The sequence below is a fragment of the Zonotrichia leucophrys genome, unplaced genomic scaffold (assembly GCF_028769735.1).
Source record: "Zonotrichia leucophrys gambelii isolate GWCS_2022_RI unplaced genomic scaffold, RI_Zleu_2.0 Scaffold_159_108453, whole genome shotgun sequence".
In the NCBI taxonomy this organism is placed as follows: domain Eukaryota; kingdom Metazoa; phylum Chordata; class Aves; order Passeriformes; family Passerellidae; genus Zonotrichia; species Zonotrichia leucophrys.
Window position 1 is genome coordinate 51,238 of NW_026992364.1, and position 16,678 is coordinate 67,915.

A 16,678-nucleotide genomic window follows, 5' to 3' on the forward strand; every position below is an offset into this window, starting at 1 on the left:
GCCAAGGCCTGAGCCCCAGCCCCTGGCCAGGCAGATCCTGTCCCTCCCTCCTTGCCCAGGGCTCTTCCTGGGATGGGCACTGGCATGTGGGGATGTGCAATGCCAGGGGCAGGAGCATGAGGCGGCCCCTGCCAGGCTGCTGAGCAGGGACAAGGAGGCAATGAGGCCCCAGGCCTGCAAGGGTCACTTGTCCCCTCGTGGCCTCAGGCCCAGGCCCAGCAGCCATGGCCAAAGTGCTGCCCAAGTTGGCTCTGGCAGGGCTGTCTTGCAGCTGCTGCCCATCCCTGTGCCCTGTGCAGCCCAGGCTGTCCCACGGTGTCCCTGCCCTGCGCCTCTGTCCCTGCAGGCTGTCGGCATCCCCCGGCTGCCCCACCTGGCTGGGCCCTTCCTTTGCTGACAGCTCTGCCTCCTGCCTGCCCCTGCCTGCCCACACAAAGCCTGGGGCTGATACCAAAAGGGTTTATTCCATTTTTACCCTGCCTGTGAACTTTCAGCACAGGAACAAGGCACGCACGGGCTGCTTTCCCAGCAAGGATGGGTAGAAGAGAAGAAGAAGACATCTGGCTCAAGGGTGCAGGAATGGAGAAAACAAGGAGTGAATCTGGGAACTTGGGGTGGATTTTATGGAAATGGGTAAATTGTAATTCACATTCAGTGACTGTATATAAGCAACACACTGGTAGAATCACATGTCCATATAAGGTTAGGAGTTATCCCATGTTGGACCTCAGGCCTGAATAAATTATTCCCTCTGAAATAGCAAATTAGTGTTAAGGAGCCTTATTCTGATATTTCAGAGATCTGGTGACAGTGGGACCTCACAGAACCAAGGAGTCAGCTGTGCAAAGTCATGGAACAAAGGGTTCATTGTGACACAGCAGAACCCCATGGAACCAAAATCCATTTGGGCACACTGGGGCCACATTGAACCAATGGTCCATTGTGATACTGCGGATCCAAGGAGACCATTGTGACCCTGAGAAACCTCTTGGAACCAGGGGGCCATTGTGACACAGCAAGACCTGGTGGAACCATGGGTCCATTGTGACACTGTGGAACCTCACGGAACCAAGGTGACCATGTTCTACTGCGGGACCTCATGAAACAAAGGGTCCATGGTGACACTTCAGAACTAAGGAGACTGCTGCTGGCAGTGTAAGAGCTCATGGAACCAGAAGTCCCTTGTGACACAGCAAGGCCTGATGGAACCAAGGATTCCTTGTTAAGCTGCATGGCCTCATGGAACCATGAGCCATTGTGACACAGCCTGGCCACATGGAGCCAAAGGGCCACTGTGACACTGCGGATCCAAGGAGACCATTGTGACTGAGGAACCTCATGGAACCAAGAGTCCATTGTTCCACTGTAGCGCCCTGTGGAACCAAGGGGAGCACAGTGACATTGTGGGGCCTCAGGGAACAATGGAGACTGTTCTGACACTTTGGGACCCACTGGAACCAAGGGGCCATTAGAGCATAGCAGGGCCTGGTGGAATCAAGGGGACTGCAATGAACACTGTGGGTGTCCATGTGATGAAGGGTCCATTCTGACACCGTGGAACCAAGGATTCCATTGTGACACTCTGGGGCATCATGGAACCAAAGGGCCATTGTGGCACTTCAGAGCCTTGTGGAGCCAAGGGACCATAGTGACTCTGTAGGGCTCCATGAAACTATTGGTCTGTTGTGACACTGAAAGTCCTTATGGGATCATGGAGACCATTGTGACACTGCAAGGCCTCATGAAACCATGGAACCACTGTGACACTCTGGAGTCTTGGCAGGCCAAGGGGCAGTTGTCACACTGTGGGGCACCATGGAACCAAGGAGTCCATTGTGACACTCCAGGGCCCCTTGGAACTAAGGATCCATGGGTCAGTGCAGGACCCCATGGAACCAAAGGTCCATGGTGACATTGTGGGGCCTCATGGAATCCTGGAGGCCACTGTGACACTTGGAGGCCTCTTTGAATCAAGGGGCTCTGCAGGGCCTTATGGAACCAAGGAGACCCTTCTGACATTGTGAGTCCGCATGGAACCAAGGGTCCATTGTGACACTGCAGCACCATGGAGACCCCTTTGACACTGCCAGGCCTCATGGAAGCCAGGGACCATTGTGACACTCTGGAGCCCTGTGGAAACAAGAGGCCAGTGTGAGACGTCTGGGCCTGATGGAACCAAGGATCCAATATGACACCACCCCTGTGTCCTGGGGTGACGTTATGATGCTTGTATATCCCCATTCATCTGTTCTGTGCCTTTAAGAACGGCACTGAAGAGTGGAAGTTTTGTTTGGGTTTCTCTTATCAGGACACAGATACAAGCAGTAGACAGAGCTGTTTTTTTTTTACTTCCAGCTTTGGGCTTGCTGCTTTTGCTTGCTGCTTTTGCTTGCTCTCTTTTTCTGCTCTTGCTTCTGCTCTGCTTTCTGCCTCTGCTTATTAGCTAGTTCTAGCTAAACAGTCCACATTGCTTCCTGGACTGTTTCTCCTCTCCTGTTCCTGTGACCATCTCGAACCTGCTCCGGACTGGGACCCGGGAACACCAAGGGTTCGGCTGCAGCGGCTGGCCCAGCACCGGAGGGACTGAGAACAGAGCAACCACCCCCGAAAGAGACTTTCTGATTTTGCCATCTTTCTCAGAGCGGTGTCATCGGGTATTGTTCATTTTGTGTGCTGGGGGGTGCGGGGCCAGTCAAATAAACAGGTTCTTTCCACCTCTCTCCGAGGAATTTTTTCCCGAACCGGTTGGGGGGAGGGGCCGTGTGGGTTTCGCTTTCTGGAGGGGCCCTCCTTTGCAGATTCTTTAACAAATTTGCCCTAAACCAGTACAAATCTTTGGCGCCCAAACGTGAGGTGAGAGAGAGAGTGGAAAAACCCTGGTGTGGAAAATCCTAAGTGGTGTGGGAAATGGGAGGATATGGGCCAAATCCTGAAGGAATTCTCTGACCCTATAGTGTGGGATTTTCCCCATGAACAAATTCAGAACCCAGCTGAGGTAGGGAAATATCTGAAAGAGAAGTACCAGGATGAGCCTAAGGAGAGGAAGGTCATTGCAGTGAGCTGGGCCCTGGCATATGCTTATCGCACACTGCTAGATCCTGTCGGGCAGCAGACAGAGGCAGGGGGGCAGGGAGATAAATCAGCAACTGTCCCGGTGACTCAGGCTGTAGCTAACACTCCAGGCTCGAAGCCAGCAGCTAAACCCATGGCTGTTGCTACCAGCACTAGAAGTGGGAAATGCACAGCCAAGACCAATCGACCAGTGGACGATGATGATGATGATGATGATGCAGGAGAAGGAACCTCAGTGCCTCCTGACGTAAAGTCAGGAGTCAAAGCAGCAGGTGCAAGATCAGATGCTAATACTGAGTCCTTCTCCCTGAAGGACCTTCGTGGCCTACGGAAGGATTACACTCGAAGGTCTGATGAATCCATAATTAGTTGGCTGGTCCGTCTCTGGGATGCTGCAGGCGAGGCTACCGTTTTGGATGGCACTGAAGCCAGGCATTTGGGATCCCTGTCACAGGATACTGTCATAGACCAAGGAATGATGAGGGGGGCTAACTCTCACAACCTCTGGGAACGGGTCCTAAGAAGTGTGGCAGAAAGATACCTGTGTGCAGACGATCTCTATATGCAGCAGACTCAGTGGAAGACAATAGAGCAAGGGATCCAACGCCTGAGAGAAATGGCCGTGGCTGAGATTATCTTCTCAGATGATGTAACAACTAGGAACCCATATTTAGTACCATGCACGTCTGTGATGTGGCGAAAACTCGTACGACTCGGGCCACAAGAATATGCTTCTGCCTTAGCCATCATGAAGAGGGATGAGAGGGGTGAGACTGTGCTTGACATGGCAAGGAAGCTCCGAGCATATGCAGATGCTGTACATGGCCCGACACATGCCAGAATCGCAGCGGTAGAAACACGTCTGCAGAACTTAGAGGATAAGATAGAGGAGAACCATAAGAAGCTTAGAGAGGAGATTAAAGAAGACCTTCTCCAAATTTCAGCAGTACAGATCCGAGGTTCCGGTATCCAAGTGTCATGGTTTGAGCCTGGCACAGAGCCAGTGCCCCCATGAAAATGCCTCACCCTGGTGTCTGCTGTGAGATGTGACCAGGAATAAGCAAAACAGGCTCTAACTTAAACATAAAGACCACTTTATTACTTAAACTACAGAAAAATAGGGAGAGACTATAAAGAAAAGAAAAAAAAAATTGAAAACCTTACAAAACCACTTTTCCTCCTCCCCACTCCCTGACTTTCCCAATCCAATACATTCTCTCAAAAATACCAACTGCCCAGCCCGGCACGACACTTTAGTATACTCAAACTGCAGTTCATGAAGAGGAAAAGGAGTCCTTCTTGTTCCATAGGCTTCTGGAAACACACTGAAAACCTCGGATGCTTCCTTGTCACTTCGGCACCGCCCGGGGAGAAAAAAAGTCCTTTTTGCCGCTTGTGACATGTTCCTTCCATGCTCAGTGCTCTCACCACCGAGACATGGCCAGAGCTGCTTTTAGGGTGGTCTTTCAAGGATGCCTTGTCTCACTCCAAAAAGGCACAGTCTCTGCTTTTGGGACAACTGTCCCCCCATATTTTTCCAACCCCCTGGGGCCGGGGGGTCCTCACAAATGAACCCTCCTGGTTTTGAGGCACTGCCTCCCCCTAAATGCAGTCTGTGTCACAGGAACAACTGAGTCCATGGCTACAAGAAAAAGTCCAGCCAAAAGGCCACTCCAAATCATCTCTCCCCATCCAATCATCTCCACAATCTCCGAGCCAAGTCATCTCATCTCTCATCTCCCTTCTTATTCAGCTTCGAGGAGGATTAGCATTTTTGTAAGGCCCCAATCATGCAAGAAAGGGTTAAAAGTTTTCAGTCTCTGTCTGTCGGTCCCGGAACGGCTCCCACGCATGCTGCCCACACGCTGCCGCTGCGGCCGGGCAGTCTTCCTCCCCCTTCTCGCTGGCTGCTCTCCTGGGGGGGAGGGGAGGGGGCTGGCTGCCCGAGGGCTCGATGTCTCTTGGGGCTCCTCCACCCTTCCATCCTTGGAGCCCCCCCCCGAAGCCCCCTCTGTCCAGGCCCCAGGCCTTACCGCATGGCTGGCCCCTCCCCCGCCCAGCAGCAGCGGGCCGGGCGGGGGAGAGAGATCTGACCTCCTCGCCCGACGAGATCCAAAGAGGAAGTGCCAGGGCAGTGCCCTGCTTTTAACCCCTGTGTATTCTCGGAGGTGTGTCCAAACCCCACTGGCTACACCAGGTGTCAGTATGAAACCCAAAACCTTCATTGGTTTGACCACAGCTTCCCAGAATTCCCACTTCTTCCTGGTCAAACCATGACACCAAGGCAGACGTTTCCAAGATGGTGAGAGAAGATACACCCCACAAGCTGAGCTGTGGTTTTACCTGCGTGATTGTGGGGAAAACATGAGAAGGTGGGATAGGAAACCTACCGCTGTTTTAGCACGATGGGTGCGTGAACTGAAGGAAGCCACCAGGAGGAAAGCAGCTCCAGTTGCCCGTAGCCGAACGGCCAGGTATGATGATGATGACATGTCTGATCCCCTCGAAGGAACATCCAAAACATACACCCAGGGAAAGAATGATAACCAGGCTTAGAGGGGCCCTGCCTCTAGCCAGGTAGAGGCCAGGGAAAATAGTGTCTTCTGGTCTGTGTGGATTCGTTGGCCTGGCACATCGGAACCACAAGAGTATAAAGCCTTGGTCGATACTGGTGCGCAGTGCACGTTAATCCCATCAAGACATGTGGGGACAGAGTCTGTTTCTATTGCTGGTGTGACAGGGGGATCCCAGGATTTCACTTTGGTGGAAGCTGATGTGAGCCTAACGGGAGATGAGTGGAAGAAGCATCCTATTGTGACTGGCCCAGAGGCCCCATGTATTTTGGGCATAGACTACCTTCGAAGTGGGTACTTCAAAGACCCAAAAGGACTCAGATGGGCATTTGGAATAGCTGCTGTAGAGACAGAGGGCATCCAGCAATTGAACACCTTGCCTGGGTTGTCTGAGAATCCATCTGCAGTAGGATGCCTGACGGGAGAAGAGCAACGAGTGCCAATTGCCACTTCCATAGTGCATCGACGGCAGTATAGAACCACTCGAGATGCTGTCATCCCCATCCATAAGATGATCCGAGAGCTGGAGAGCCAAGGGGTGGTCAGCAAGACCCACTCACCCTTCAACAGCCCCATTTGGCCTGTGCGAAAATCTGAAGGAGAATGGAGATTAACTGTGGACTATCGTGCATTGAATGAAGTGACTCCACCACTGAGTGCTGCCGTGCCAGACATATTAGAGCTCCAGTATGAGCTTGAGTCCAAGGCAGCAAGGTGGTACGCCACTATAGACATAGCCAATGCATTTTTCTCCATTCCTCTGGCAGCAGAATGCAGGCCTCAGTTTGCCTTCACATGGAGGGGAGTGCAGTACACCTGGAACCGATTGCCCCAGGGGTGGAAGCAGAGCCCCACCATCTGCCATGGACTGATCCAGACTGCACTGGAAAAGGGTGAGGCTCCAGAACATCTGCAGTACATTGATGACATCATTGTGTGGGGGAACACAGCTGCGGAAGTGTTCAAGAAAGGGAAGGAAATTATCCAGATCCTCCTGGGAGCTGGTTTCGCCATTAAAAAGAGCAAAGTAAAGGGACCAGCTCGTGAGATTCAATTCCTGGGAGTGAAGTGGCAAGATGGACGGCGTCAGATTCCTACAGATGTCATCAACAAGATCACAGCAATGTCTCCACCCACCAGTAAGAAAGAGACACAAGCTTTCTTGGGTGCAATAGGTTTTTGGAGGATGCATATTCCTGAGTACAGTCAGATCGTGAGCCCTCTCTACCTGGTCACCCGCAAGAAGAACAATTTCCAGTGGGGCCCTGAGCAGCAACAGGCCTTTGTCCAGATCAAGCAGGAGATTGCTCATGCAGTAGCCCTTGGCCCAGTCAGAACAGGACCAGAGGTGAAGAATGTGCTCTACTCTGCAGCCGGGAACCATGGCTTGTCCTGGAGCCTTTGGCAGAAGGTGCCTGAGGAGACTCGGGGTCGACCACTGGGATTTTGGAGTCGAAGCTACAGAGGGTCTGAAGCCAACTATACTCCAACAGAGAAAGAAATCCTGGCTGCCTATGAAGGAGTACAGGCTGCTTCGGAGGTAATAGGCACTGAAGCACAACTCCTCCTGGCACCCCGACTACCGGTGCTGGGGTGGATGTTCAAAGGCAAGGTTCCTTCCACTCACCATGCCACCAGTGCTACATGGAGCAAGTGGATTGCTCTCATCACTCAGCGCGCCCGTATAGGTAAACTGAATCGCCCTGGGATTTTGGAGGTCATTACAAATTGGCCCGAAGGTGAGAATTTTGGTGTCACAGATGAAGAGGAACAAGAACCAGTGACACGTGCTGAAGAGGCTCCTCCCTATAACCAACTGCCCCCAGAGGAAACACGCTACGCTCTTTTCACTGACGGTTCCTGTCGCATCGTAGGGATGAACCGGAAGTGGAAAGCAGCCGTATGGAGCCCCACACGACAGGTTGCACAAGCTACCGAAGGAGAAGGTGGATCAAGCCAATTTGCTGAACTCAAAGCTGTTCAACTGGCCCTAGACATTGCTGAGAGAGAGAAGTGGCCAAAGCTCTACCTCTACACTGATTCATGGATGGTAGCCAATGCTCTGTGGGGATGGCTGGAGAGGTGGAAAAAGGCTAACTGGCAGCGTAGAGGGAAACCAATTTGGGCTGCTGGTGAGTAGAAAAACATTGCTGCCAGGGTAGGGAGGCTACCTGTGAAAGTCCGCCATGTAGATGCCCATGTACCCAAGAGTAGGGCCACCGAGGAGCACCAAAACAATGAGCAGGTAGACCAAGCTGCAAAGATAGGGGTGTCCAAAATAGACCTAGATTGGGAACATAAGGGAGAGTTATTCCTAGCTCGATGGGCCCATGATGCCTCAGGCCACCAGGGCAGAGATGCCACCTATAAGTGGGCACGAGACCGAGGGGTGGATCTAACCATGGACAGTATTTCTCAGGTTATCCATGACTGTGAGACGTGTGCTGCCATCAAGCAGGCCAAGCGACTGAAGCCCCTCTGGTACGGTGGGCGGTGGTCCAAGTACAAGTATGGGGAGGCCTGGCAGATTGACTCCATCACACTGCCCCAGACACGCCAGGGCAAGCGCTACGTGCTGACCATGGTGGAGGCCACCACTGGATGGTTGGAAACTTACCCTGTGTCTCATGCTACAGCCCGGAACACCATCCTGGGCCTGGAAAAGCAAGTTCTGTGGAGACATGGCACCCCTGAGAGGATCGAGTCAGACAATGGGACTCATTTCAAGAACAGCCTTATCAACACCTGGGCTAGGGAACATGGCATTGAGTGGGTGTACCATATTCCCTACCATGCACCAGCTGCAGGGAAAGTGGAGAGGTACAATGGACTACTAAAAACCCAGTTGAAAGCTTTGGGTGGGGGATCTTTCAAGAATTGGGAGCAGCATCTGGCAAAAGCCACCTGGTTAGTTAACACCCGAGGTTCCACCAACCGAGCAGGTCCTGCCCAGTCTGAGTCCCTGAATGTAATAGAAGGGGACAAAGTCCCAGTGGTACATATCAGAGGTTTGGTAGGGAAGACTGTGTGGATCAATTCTGCCTCGAATACAGACAAACCCATTCGTGGGGTTGTCTTTGCTCAGGGACCAGGTTGCACGTGGTGGATAATGCAAAGAGATGGAACAACACAATGTGTACCTCAGGGAGATCTGATTGTGGGGTAAGAATGATGTGCAATATCACTGTTCATTGGATGTTACTGCCATTGTCTGTACATTAAACCATACAGACATGAGATAGAAGGAAATGTGTAAGAGTTGAAGGTCTGGGCAAGTGGAAGATGGAGAAGGAAATGTGTAAGTGTCGAAGGTCTGAGCAAGTGATAGATGGAGCTTTAAGTGACTAAAGTGAAAAGGGGGAATCCTGCAGCTCTGTAATATAGGGCCTGGATTCAGTGGTCCAGTGTGGGGATGTGATGAAGGCATGATGGGTATTGCTTGTAATTTTGGGGGAACAGATAGAAATTTTGTATGAATAATGCATGATGTGTTGTAGTATGTTGATGATATGGGGATAAGGGGTGGAATGTCCTGGGGTGACGTTATGATGCTTGTATATCCCCATTCATCTCTTCTGTGCCTTTAAGACCGGCACTGAAGAGTGGAAGTTTTGTTTGGGTTTCTCTTATCAGGACACAGAGACAAGCAGTAGACAGAGCTGTTTTTTCTTTACTTCCAGCTTTGGGCTTGCTGCTTTTGCTTGCTGCTTTTGCTTGCTCTCTTTTTCTGCTCTTGCTTCTGCTCTGCTTTCTGCCTCTGCTTATTAGCTAGTTCTAGCTAAACAGTCCACATTGCTTCCTGGACTGTTTCTCCTCTCCTGTTCCTGTGACCATCTCGAACCTGCTCCGGACTGGGACCCGGGAACACCAAGGGTTCGGCTGCAGCGGCTGGCCCAGCGCCGGAGGGACTGAGAACAGAGCAACCACCCCCGAAAGAGACTTTCTGATTTTGCCATCTTTCTCAGAGCGGTGTCATCGGGTATTGTTCATTTTGTGTGCTGGGGGGTGCGGGGCCAGTCAAATAAACAGGTTCTTTCCACCTCTCTCCGAGGAATTTTTTCCCGAACCGGTTGGGGGGAGGGGCCGTGTGGGTTTCGCTTTCTGGAGGGGCCCTCCTTTGCAGATTCTTTAACAAATTTGCCCTAAACCAGTACACCCTGTGACACTGCAGAGCCCCATGGATCACAGGGAACAGGCCTGCTTGGCTTGGCCTGACTGCTCCAACTGCCCTTGGCATGTCAAGTGTCTCTTCTCATGTACCCCTGAAACCCTGGGGTCTGGGCTTTCCTTCAATTGGAAAAGAGCTGCCCTTCTCATTCAAGCATCCATGGCCAAAATGGGATTCCCCCTCCAAAATTCCCAATATCCAGGGATTTCTCCCACATAAAAGCTGCCATTACCAACACGTCTGGCTGACCTTGTCTTCCTGAGGGCTGGCTCTCACCTGCCTTCAAACAGTGAGGCTCTGTGCTTTCCTTCCTATGGAAAAGAACTGGCCCTCCTGCACAGGCACCCATGGCCAAAACTGGTACTTGTCCTCCAAAATTCCTACATTCAAGGGGTTTTTCTCCCAGACAAGATCTCCCATTACAGACAGGTCGTGCTGGCCTTGGCTTCTTGGTGGTTGCCTGAATTCTGCCCTGAAACACTGGGGCTCTGCCCTTTCCATCCTAAGGGAAAAGAACCATCCTTCTTCTCCAGGTGCCCATGGTTAAAATTGGGATTCCACCTTCAAAAGTCCTATATCCAATGATTGCTCCTACACAAAAGCTGCCATTACAGAAAGGTCTGGCTGGCCTTGGTCTCTGGTGCCTGCAGTTCATCAGCCCCTGAAGCACTGGGGTTCTGTGATTTCCTTCCTATGGAAAAGAATCTTCTTATTCCTCCATGGACTACTCCTCCTAAAATATTCACTATATGAAGGGTTTCTCCCAGACAAAACTAGCCAGCTCTTGCTGGCATTGTGGGGTCTGATGGCCACCTGTCATCTACCCCTGAAACACCGGGGCTCTCTGCCTTCCTTGTGATGGAAATAGAACAGTCTCCTCATCCAGGGGCCATGGCCAAATTGAGATTTGGCCCCATATAAATATAAATATAAATTTCATATATCCAAGGATAGCTCCCAAGGAAAAGCTGCCAGGAGAGACAAGTTTGGCTGACTTGGCCTCCCAGGGTCTGCTTCTCATCTACCATCAAACCCTGGGGCTCTCTGCTTTTCTTCATATGGAAAAGAAATGCCTTTTCATCAAGGGACCAGTGGCCAAAACTTGTATTCTACCTCCCAAATTATGTGTATCCAAGGATTTCTCTCAGGCACAAGCTGCAATTCCAGAAAGGTCTGGCTCACTTTGGCCCTTGGTGGCTGCTGCTCATCTGCCCCTGAAACACTGGGCCTCAGCTTTCCTTCCAATGGAAGAGAATCGTTGTTCACATCAAAGTGCCCATGGGCAAAACTGAAATTCAGCCTAAAAAATTCCATCTATCCAAGGATTGCTCCAAGGCAAAAGTAGCCAGGACACACAGGTCTGACTGGTGTTGTTCTGAGGTGATTTTCTTAGACTATGAGCAGAATGTTTTCATTTGCCAATACCTTGGAGAGGGGCCAGATATCTCCCAAGGTGGGGTTTGGAGGCCTCAAGCACATGAGCACTGTACAGAGACAGAGGAGCTCTGTGCTCAGTTGAGTGGGGACTGAGGACAGCAGAGGAGAGCCCTGGAAGGGACTGAACGGTGGTTTCAGAGGTGGTGGATCCTTTTGACATAGTAGAGAACAGACAGAGAAAGAAAGAATTAATGCAAAGGACAGATAGGGAGGGCCAGACAGGACCCAAAGAGAAAGGAATTTCCCTCTCAGAGCAGGGCTGTGGTGCAACATGGCCCCCAGAATAAGTCTGGGTCATCCCAAAGCTTTGTGTGGGCAGGCAGAGGCAGGCAGGAGGCAGAGCTGTCAGCAAAGGAAGGGCCCAGCCAGGTGGGGCAGCCGGGGGATGCCGACGGCCTGCAGGGACAGAGGCGCAGGGCAGGGACACCGTGGGACAGCCTGGGCTGCACAGGGCACAGGGATGGGCAGCAGCTGCAAGACAGCCCTGCCAGAGCCAACTTGGGCAGCACTTTGGCCATGGCTGCTGGGCCTGGGCCTGAGGCAGGAGCAGGAGACAAGTGACCCTTGCAGGCCTGGGGCCTCATTGCCTCCTTGTCCCTGCTCAGCAGCCTGGCAGGGGCCGCCTCATGCTCCTGCCCCTGGCATTGCCCATCGCCACATGCCAGTGCCCATCCTGGCATGAGCCCTGAGCAAGGAGGGAGGGACAGGTTTTTCCTGGCCAGGGGCTGGGGCTCAGGCCTTGACCCTTTGCATTCCTCAAACACATCCAGGTTTGCTCAGCACCAGAGACACCTTTGCCTTCTTTGTCTCCAGCTGTCATCACTGCCTCCAGTGTTCTGCTCTAACTGGAACTGGGGACACTTTATGAGTTATGTTCCTCAGTGGGACCCATAACAACTTCAAGAAACTTCAGACTTTCAATTTAAGTTTGAGTTCTTGAGAAGTTTTTTGAACACTCTCTAAGGGACTGAGCTTGATGTAAACAACACCAAAGCCCTAGAGGCTCATTAAAGTCCTTGTGCTGTGTCTGTGCTGCTGAGCTGCGCTGGGCTCCTGGCACAGAGGAGCTCCTGGTAACCAAGAAGAGCTTCAAAAGCACATTTCTCTTGATGAGCAGCTCTTCTGCCAGCCCAGCAGGACTGGGGCACTGCCTGCAGCCACCCTGGGCACAGCACAGAGACACAGAGAGCTTCAATCAGTCAGGGCTGGGAAGTGCCTGGGGCAGAATCAAAGCCAGCCCTTGGCACAGGAACCTCTGGCTGCAGGACAATGCAGCTGCAGCTCCTGGAGTGATCTCCTAAAGCTTGAACATCCCAATGCCTACAGACTCTGTGAGTAAAACTCTGAATATTTCTGGTGCAGGGGAGGTGAAATGCTCATGAAGCTTTGACATGCTGAGGAACGCTGGTCAGTCATAAAATATTTCCAATACAAGGATTTCATTAAAAATTAAGACATTTCCAAAGACTTTGTATTCAGTTTCCTAATATTGGAGAATGGCAGGGAGTGGGGGGATTAATATTAAAGATTGATTATGAATTATTAATTATGAAATTTTAAAAGTTCCTGAGACATTGGAACTGTTATTTTTGTGTTCTGTAGATTCACAGGAGATCCCTAATGTACTTTTAGCCACTCTGCCCGTGGACAGCACCAGCATCCCCTTTGCTGGAGCCATTAGGCTCAGTCTGAGCTGTCCTTTCTCCAGGCTGCAAACAGAACCTGCTCCCAGGCAGTGCCCTGAAAGCAGGCAGGGTTCTGTCAGGCTAAGGAGAATGCACAGAGATTTGGGGTCTGTGAGTGCTGGCAGGGAGAGATAAGACACATAGAAACACCTGCAGGAGGGAAAATCTCCAGGAAGCAGAGAGAAGATCAGGTAATGAGAAAAAACAAAACCCAGAAATGCTGTGGCAGGGAGAGTTTAGAGATGTCCACAGGATCCCCTCCAATGCAGCCCCTCCCTCTGAACAAGCCCCCTCCCTCCTGTCCCCCCAGCCTCTGCCCTCAGGGCCGGGGCTCCAAGGCGTGCAGCCCCTCCTGTGCAGGCAGAGCTGCAGCAGAGCCGTGGGGCAGCTCTGCAGCCCCGGGCCCAGTTCCCTCTGCAGAGCACAGGGCTGGGAGCAGCTGCCTGGCACTGGGGCTCTGGCAGGGGGCACAGCTGGCTCAGGGTGACGCTGTCCCCAGTGCCCGGCTCTGGGCAGTGCTGTCAGTGCAGCCAGGGAAGGAGCTGCATTTCCCTCAATCCAATGCCATCATAAGGACACTTGGGAGTTTCTCTGAGATTTCATTCCAAGCTGGGAGCTTCAATCCAGGATGCAAACCTGTCCTAGAACAACTTTGATTTATAGGATTGATGGGGAAAGGCAGAGGTGTTGTGACACAGAAAGCGCTGCTAGGTTGGTGGAATGAGCAATGTGAGTCCTTGGCTACAAATGTCTACCTGGGCTGTGGTGGATCCATCTGCTCTCAGCAGTATCTGGGGGTTGGTAAGAGAAACTTGTGAGTGTGAACATTCTCCATTTAAGAAATTGAAAGCCCAGCGAAACTCAAAACAGAATGAAGTGACAGATCATCTGCTCCCAGTCTGCACTCACCATCTGGCTTCAGGGAACTCACTTTGTTCTGCCAGAGGGCAGCAGAAATGCTGAGTGTATCTGATATTGAAGAAGAGCAGGACAGACATGGGGGGAGCTCAAAAAGAAAACCTCACAACTCTTAAACATAAAAAAGTGTCTGTGTATGTAACAGTGGAGAGTATATGGTTTGATTTTGGTTACAGATATCTCCTCTGACTCTTCACTGTCCCTTTCTCCATGAACAGATCCCAATGTCAAGGAACAGCAAATGTCCAACAGCAGCTCCATCAGGCACTTCCTCCTGCTGGCATTGGCAGACACGCGGCAGCTGCAGCTCCTGCACTTCTGCCTCTTGCTGGGCATCTCCCTGGCTGCCCTCCTGGGCAACGGCCTCATCATCAGCGCCATAGCCTGCGGCCACCACCTGCACACGCCCATGTTCTTCTTCCTGCTCAACCTGGCCCTCAGCGACCTCGGCATGATCTGCACCACTGTCCCCAAAGCCATGCACAGTTCCCTCTGGGACACCAGGAACATCTCCTACAAAGGATGTGCTGCTCAGCTCTTTTTCTTTATGTTATTCATCTCAGCAGAGGTTTCTCTCCTGACCATCATGTGCTATGACCGCTATGTGTCCATCTGCAAACCCCTGCACTACGGGACCCTCCTGGGCAGCAGAGCTTGTGCCCACATGGCAGCAGCTGCCTGGGCCAGTGCCTTTCTCTATTCACTGCTGCACACGGCAAGTACATTTTCCCTGCCCCTGTGCCATGGCAATGCCCTGGGTCAGTTCTTCTGTGAAATCCCACAGATCCTCAAACTCTCCTCCTCCAAATCCTACCTCAGGGAAGTTGAACTCATTGCTGTCAGTGCCTGTTTAGCACTTGGCTGTTTTGTGTTCATTGTTTTCTCCTATGTGCAGATCTTCAGAGCTGTGCTGAGGATCCCCTCTGAGCAGGGACGCCACAAAGCCTTTTCCACCTGCCTCCCTCACCTGGCTGTGGTCTCCCTGTTTATCAGCACTTGCACATTTGCCTACCTGAAGCCCCCCTCCATCTCCTCCCCATCCCTGGATCTGACCCTGTCAGTTCTGTACTCAGTGGTGCCTCCAGCCCTGAACCCCCTCATCTACAGCCTGAGGAACCAGGAGCTCAAGGCTGCAGTGTGGAGACAGATGACTGGATGCTTGCAGAAACATTAAACTGCAGGCCAGTGTTTGCAAATCACTTGTAATAAAAGTAATCTTTGATACGTCTTCTTGGCTTCATTTTAGAGTTCCTTTACCTTTGTTTTACTTTTTTTCCTATTGTCCAAAAATAAATGACATTGTTTGTTCCATTGGTAATTTTGTTTCTCTCCGTCATGTCTGTGGCCACAGAGTGTGGCAATGAGGGGCTGTGCTGTTGGTGCCTTTAAATGAAATTATGATCTCTCCCAACAAAGTTTTCTGCAGAAAACTGCAGAACATTTCTGCCCTTTTGTTGCCTTCTGGGGAGCTGCAGCAGCAATGTCTGTCTGCAGAGCTGGGGGCAGATCAGTGCTGGCCCAGCAGCTGTGCCCAGCAGCAGCAGCACTTGGTGTTGCCAGTGCTGCTGCCGTGGCCCTGCCCCGCTGCCCTGGTGGCCCTGGTGTTGCTGCAGGGCCTGAGTGCTCTCGGGGCCGGGCACAGTCCTGGGGGTGGCAGTGCCGGGGCTGCAGCAGGGACAGGCCATGGGCACTGCTGGGGCAGCGCTGACGGCTCAGGCCAGGCCCTGGGGGCTCCAGGCTCCTTGCCCAGGCTCTCTCAAGAACACACTCAGGCCAATGCTCAGCACAGAAAAGCCCCGTGAGCAGCCCCAGGCTGGCTGTGGGTAGGCTGGGGGCAAACAGCATGGCTGGGGCTCTGCAAGGGCCCTGGGGGAGAAGGAAAGGAGCAGCAGAGCAGAGGCTGATCCATCCCCAATGTGCTGAACAGCCCAGGGCAGCGTCCCAGAGTGTCCTCATGCAGCTGCCAACAACATCCCCCCTCTGCAGCCCCGGCCTCTCCCCCAGCTCACACAGGTGCCCCATCCTTGCAGGCACAGACACGGCAGCACTGGCTCAGCAGCCCCTGTTTGCATTGTACACAGCAGGGGGAGCACCCCCCTGCTGTTTGTGTGGGGACATGAACCTGAGGGAGCACAAATGCCATCAGCCCCTGGGGCAAGCAAGGGCTGGGGGACACCAGGGAAGGCACTCCGCTTTGTCCTGGCCTCTGCAGTCAGCCAGAAAGTTTGTTCCCATCAGCTGGGAGTTTCCTGTGTCACTGCAGATGCTGGTGCTCAGAGCCAGGGCTGTCTGGCAGCCATGCCCAAACTGTCCTGAGCATTTCCTTTGCTCCACCTTTGCTGTCTTAAACTTCCCTTGTACAGATTTCTTCCTATTGCCCAGGCCTTTCCCCTGCCCAGCAAACAGCCCATCCCTGTTTGCCCTTTCCTCTCTGGCCCCACTCCCCATTGCACTTCCTGACTTGGCACCATGGGAACGTCCCTTGAGCAGCAGGATCATCCTACAAGTGCTGCAGGAATTGTCTGCAGGCTCCTGCAGTGCCTGGTGCTGCTCCCTTGCCAGAGGCACCCCAGGCCAGGGGGGCACATCTGGGCTGCTCTGTCTGCTCTGGGGCTCCCTGTTCTGGGCAGTGAGGAGGAGCTGCAGAGGCTCTGCAGGACTGACAGGATGGGCTTTGGGGCTGGCAGGAGAAGCTGAGGGACCTGGGCTGCTGGAGCTTCTTAAGGGGAAGGCCAGGGCTCGTCCTGCAACTGCTCCAAGGCTGGTTCCAGAGAATCCCAGAATCAGCAAGATTGGAAAAGTCTTTGGAGATCATCAAGTCCAAC

At 52.5% G+C, this 16,678-nt stretch overlaps 1 protein-coding gene across 1 annotated transcript; it reads left to right on the top strand.

Moving 5' to 3' along the window:
* The first annotated feature begins 14,262 nt into the window (after positions 1–14,262).
* Positions 14,263–15,027, top strand: LOC135461063 (olfactory receptor 14J1-like). Its single transcript, XM_064738048.1, has one exon. The coding sequence runs from the start codon at positions 14,263–14,265 to the stop codon at positions 15,025–15,027; it is 765 nt and encodes a 254-aa protein (XP_064594118.1).
* Positions 15,028–16,678: the final 1,651 nt, after the last annotated feature.

Bases quoted from the DNA above. Each gene is read 5' to 3' on its own strand.
- LOC135461063 (XM_064738048.1), top strand. From the start codon at position 14,263: ATGTTCTTCTTCCTGCTCAACCTGGCCCTCAGCGACCTCGGCATGATC.